This window comes from Tupaia chinensis, unplaced genomic scaffold, assembly GCF_000334495.1.
Source record: "Tupaia chinensis unplaced genomic scaffold, TupChi_1.0 Scaffold143921_1, whole genome shotgun sequence".
NCBI lineage: Eukaryota > Metazoa > Chordata > Mammalia > Scandentia > Tupaiidae > Tupaia > Tupaia belangeri.
The window spans coordinates 634264-639526 of NW_006203772.1; the positions used below are offsets into that span (position 1 = coordinate 634264).

At 55.2% G+C, this 5263-nt stretch overlaps 1 protein-coding gene across 2 annotated transcripts in view; it reads right to left on the minus strand.

Annotated features, from left to right (window-relative positions):
* FLOT2 (flotillin 2) overlaps positions 1–5263 on the minus strand; it is a 27507-nt gene that overhangs the window by 8442 nt on the left and 13802 nt on the right. The window contains exons 2-3 of one of the 2 annotated variants that reach the window (XM_027767103.1): positions 3204–3285; positions 216–306 (exon numbers count right to left, since the gene is read on the minus strand). In XM_027767103.1, coding sequence (XP_027622904.1) covers positions 216–290 — 75 coding nt within the window. In that variant the 5' untranslated portion in view covers positions 291–306; positions 3204–3285. The remainder of the gene's footprint in view (positions 1–215; positions 307–3203; positions 3286–5263) is intronic. The other variant, XM_006165466.2, reaches the window with a different exon arrangement.

Below are 5263 nucleotides of genomic sequence, written 5' to 3' on the forward strand. Positions count from 1 at the left end.
AATCCCTTGTTCTTTCCCTGCGTGCAGACCCGATGGGCCAGGGCAAGGGACCTGGCAATCTATGGGGATCCATCCTGGCACCCAAAGCAGCAGAGGCAGAACAGAGGGAGGGAGGCACGCTCTCAGGACGGGAGTCCTCGGATCCTGCCTGTCAGGCCCCGTGGGGCAGGAAGAGAGAAGGTTAGACACAGAGGAGGAAGCAGGTGGGTTATTACCTGTGCAACCCCTGTTACGAATAGCGGGACCCCCTCCGACGTCTCAATATTCTCACAGCGACACAGGATGGTCATAACCTCCAGAGACAGTCTGAGGAGCAGCCAGGGGGTTGGGGAGGTAGGGACAGGAAGGGGTAGGAGGGGACACAGCAAACACACACAGTGGTTACCAGACAAGCACCAATGCCTGCGCCTGGGGGCGGGCGGAGGTGCTCTCAATGCTCCAACCCCCCACTGCTAAGAGGGTTGTAGGAGAGCAGAGGCGCCCCCTTGCTGGCTAAGGCCTCTGAGTCTCTTCTCTAGACCTCGAACCCTTCCAGTGAGAAGCTGTCAGGCTGGGGAGATGCCTGCTGATGCCCCGGACCTATGGCCTGAGGTCTGGAGGCCTGAGGTGCCCTCACCTCACTTTCTCAGAAGATTCCTGCCACAGCTGGGGAGACTCAGCCTCATCTCCACTCTCCTAACACAGGCGAATCTGTGTTTCCAGAAATCAGGAGGGGCAGGCCGCTCTGGAGATTAAGGAGCCATAGCAAATACCGAATGCTGCTCGGGCACAAACCCTCAAGGTTTGGGTTACGTAGCACTAAGGGGGCAATTTGGGTCTGAAGAGCCCAAAGTTTTAGAACTTCTGATTTGGGGTTGGGCGGAAATGTGCTCCTGCCAGAACGCTCAGGGGACAACGAGGAGATGAGGCAGCGTGGGCAGAGGAGGGGGCAGAAGCCAGAGTATGGGCAAGGAAAACAAGTGCCTTGAAGCCAGTTGGTACACCCCGGCTGGGCCTCCCTAGGGCAGAGTGTGTGCATGCGCACCTGTGCAGGGTGGGGGTCTTGCCAGAGGCCAGGGGCAGAGTATGGAAGGTTTCCTTAAACTGAGAAAGAAGGAGGAGGAGGCGGAGGGTGCAGAAGCAGAGGGCATGGTTTGGGGGTGGGGAGTGGTAGGCAATGCGGAACCCCCACAGCAACTCTGGGAGGAGCCACTCTCACAGGGAAGCCCCACAGGCTCTGGCCATGCAGACATGCAAAGGTTGCTTGTTTGAGTCCCTAACACTAGTACCCTTGGCCCTGAGAGGACTCTCTACCGGCTCAGACAGGAACCCATCAAGCTCTCTTCTGGGGAAGGAAAGAGGGAAGGAGGGAGGGAGGGAGGGAGGGAAGAAGAGAGGAAGGAAAGACAGGAGGCTGCAGCTCAGAGGCCAGAGGTGGAGGAATTGCGCAGGTAAGGGAGACAGCACTGCCCACATCGGGGCCTTGGGCTGTAAGGACAGGATGTGGCAGCGAAGTGCAGCAGAGGGACCGCCTAAGCCTGCAGAATGGATGGCTAACGCCAAGGGCGGGCGACTAGAAGGTGGCTGTGCAGACTACCTCACGAGGGAGGCTGAGAATCCAGGCTGCTGAAACCTGAAAGGCTCCTGCCAGCCAGGGAAATGAAGGCCCCAGCTGGGACGATGTCCCCCAAGGATGGAGAGGGGGCTGCCTCCAGAAAAGGGAACAGGAATGGGAAGGGCTGAAGGCTCAGACTACCCCACAGATGAGACCAGCGGAAGGACGCTGGGCCTGGCTGTGAAGTGTTTCCTGGGACTGGGGCCAGGGCCCCCCACCGCTCACTTCTAAGCCTGCTGTCAGGCTCAGCCCTCCTGTCCTTCCTCTGCTCCTTAGGCAACAATGGGGCGGGAGAGACCAAGAATGTAGCGGAAGGGCTACAGGAGTACCACCCGAGAAGTGGGTGCCCACGCAGCACGGGTCTCTGGGCCTGTCTGTAAGTCGAGGTGTCTGAACAAGATACCCTGTGGTGCGGGGACTGCATGGGGTGTGAGGTGGCAGTGTCTCTGCAGCAGAGTCCCCATGACTTTCGCCAGGCCAGCTGGCCTGCTCAGGAGTGCCTCTGATCCTCCCGATTGGAAGCGGTGGCCACTACTGACGGCTGATGCTTCCAGCCCTGGGTTAAGGAGTCCCCAGGAGCCCTCGATGCAGGCACGGTAAGGTGAGGCGAGATGAGCATGGACAGGTGGTGGGAAATCAGTGAAGTCGGAAGGCTGTGACGTGCTTGCCATGCCCGCAGGCTCCCCGGACCCTCAAGTGGTAGCAGCTTGGTGTAGACGTGAGCTTCCTCTGCTGACTGGCAGGGGCTGGGGTAGAGGGGACTTTCCACTGGAATTGCCATTGCTTCCCCCTGAGGTGACCAACCCCCCTTCAACACGCCCCCATCTTCACAGTTCTGCAATCCTCGTCGCTGGGTCCCGGCCTGGAAGGGTCCTCCTCACACCTCATCTCCCATGACCAGGAAGGGGGTGGTGGTAAAGGTGGCTGGCATGCCTCATCTCCTGGCTGGGCAGTGAGGGTGGCAGAGAAGCTGGCTCAGGCCCTGCCCTGGGCTCTGGAGGCACCAGCAAGAAGAGCCAGAGGGCAGGCCCTCGGGGGAGCTGATACTTCCCTTCCTTTAGTAAGTCCTTCCAGATTGATCTAGGAGGGCCCGATCTGCCTCACCTGGCCCCAGCACTCATTCACTAGCCCCCACTCCTCGTCTCTAACCCACGCTGTCATAGACCCCTCTGACTGTACGTTCCATCTGCCAGTTAGGCCCTGCCAGCACTGTCCCAGGGCTGCACAGGCGAGGGTATGGGTCTCTGCAGCCTTTCCTTCCTTCATGTACCTGCTCCAAACGGGATGCACAATTAGGACTCTCTGGATAACCCTGAGCCAGAGTTAGGAAATCTGGATTCTGCCTGGGAATGACCCTGAATTCCCTGGGGGAGAGGTGACATCACCTCCATGGAAAGAAAGAACATCCATCCAGAGGAGGTGCGCACGGACAGACCTCCGGCATCCTGGGTAACCCATCTCACTATTCCTGGGAGCCACCACCCGCCAGAATGGAATGTGGGGAATGGCAGATGCTCTGGCTGACCTGTGGGGTGAAGCTGGGGAATGCTGGAAGCCCTCTCTCCCTTGCCCACCCGGATGACACATTCCAGAGCCCCCAGGCCCTTACCTCTGAGTGTCGGAGATACACCACCAGGCCCAGGCCCAGCCGCCAAACACGTACTGTTTATAGTCGGAACCACAGCAGCCTCCTGGGAAGCAAAGCAAACCCCTGCTGGTCAGTGCGCTCTTGTTTGTCCACCCCGCGCCCCTCTGCCAGCGACTTTGGCCCTTTACCAGCGGTGAGGCAGGACAAACTCCTGCAGTGGGTGCCAGGTGTGGTGCTTACATGTGAATGGAACCCAAGGATTTCTCCTTCAGGGAGAAGGGATCTAGCTTGGTAGGCAATTTGCAAGAAAGAAGGGCTACCCAATGAATGGTTCAGAATAAGTGCTTCCAGGGGACAACAGGTCAGGGGACGGGGTGGTGGGGAAAGTGTCCATTTTACATCCAACCACTCATTCATTCGTCAAGTAGAGAGGTACATTTCTGAGCCAGAGATACAGAGATGAAGATACAATTCCTATCTTGAAGGAGGTGACACTGGGAAGAATCGTTTCCTGAGATGGTTCTAATACCGTGTGGCTCTTCTGTGACCACAGTAGGTGCAGACAGGGGATGGGGGTGAAGGGAACACTGGAGGGCCAGTGGGGGGAGGGCGTCTTTGAGCCAAGGCGAGGGTCTTGCTCTGCCTGGCACACATCTCTGTGAGGCTGGTTCTCTATTCTTGGGGGATTCAGCGTGATTTTGCTCCTCTTTACTTTTTTGTTAGATGGTGTGTGTGCTCGCCAGAGAGAGAGAGCGCGCGAGAGTGAGCAGAAGAAAGCACCCCCATAGGGATGCTCATGCCACAATCCCTTCTCCTCTCTCCCTCCTTTTGGGATTTTGGGCTCACATGCACACAGGCCTGGCGTGCTCCTTAAACTGCTGGGTCTGGCCATGTGGGATCCAGCTCCCTTGACCACCGAACCATGGGCTGGCCCCAAAGTGCTATTGTTCCTCTTGTGGGAATGGGTAGGGTAGGCAAAGTTTTAAAATAAGGGGCGACTTGGGACCAGTGTTGGTGTAATGGCTATGGAATCGCATGGACTCTCGCTGGACTCCCATGTAGTCGACTGGTTTGAGTCCCGGACCCGGTGGCTTAAACTCACACTGGGCATGTGTGTGTGCCCAAGATCCGGAGAGGAGAATGGAGGAGAAGGGATTGTGGCGTGGCCATCCCCCTGGGGGGTGATTTCTCACTTTCTGTCTCTCTCTGTCTTTCTGGCGAGCGCATGCGCCCTATAGCAAAAACCTCGCCAAAAAAAAAAAAAAAAAAAAACCCTAAAAAAACAAGGGGCGACTTGTGGTACTAATGAGAAAAGAGAAAGAGAAAGTCTTAAAAGGAAATGATTCCTGGAAACTGTATCAGCTAAACAGAATATCTAACTTGGCTGTGACCCACATTCACGCTATGAACAAGTTTAGCACGTTCTCTAAACAGAAAAAACTCATTTCCTGAAAATCTTGTTGTGAACTTCCCTGTTAATGCCAAAATTACTCAAGTTCAAGGAAACTACTAAAAACAGGGGAGTGGGCCAGCTGGTAGTGTGGTGGTTAAGGTTCAGATCTCACATGGCTGACTATGTGGTTTGAGTCCTGGACCTGGTGGCTTGAAAAACACACTGGGGGGACTAGCAGATGGCATAATGGTTACATGGCTGGACTCGCATGTAGTTGATCAGTTCAAGTCCCAGACCCACGGCTCACTCCAGGCATGTGTGTGTGTGCCCACAATCCTGAGAAGAGAATGAAGAAGGGATTGTGGTGTGGCCATCACCCCCGGGGGGGTGATTTCTCACTTTCTGTCTGTCTCTCTGGTGAGTTGATGCACCCTATAGCAAAAATCTCTCTCTTACAAGAAAGAAAGAAAGAAAGAAAGAAAGAAAGAAAGAAAGAAAGAAAGAAAGAAAGACAGACAGACAGACAAACATGCTGGGCATGTTTCTCCAGAAAGGAGAAATGGAGAAGGGCTTGTGGCATGGCTATCCTTTCTTACATTCTTGTTTTCTCTCTCTTCCAGGAAGCACTTCTGAACAAAGCAATTTTTTTTCTTTAATTATTTTATTTAACTTTATTTATTTAATTTCA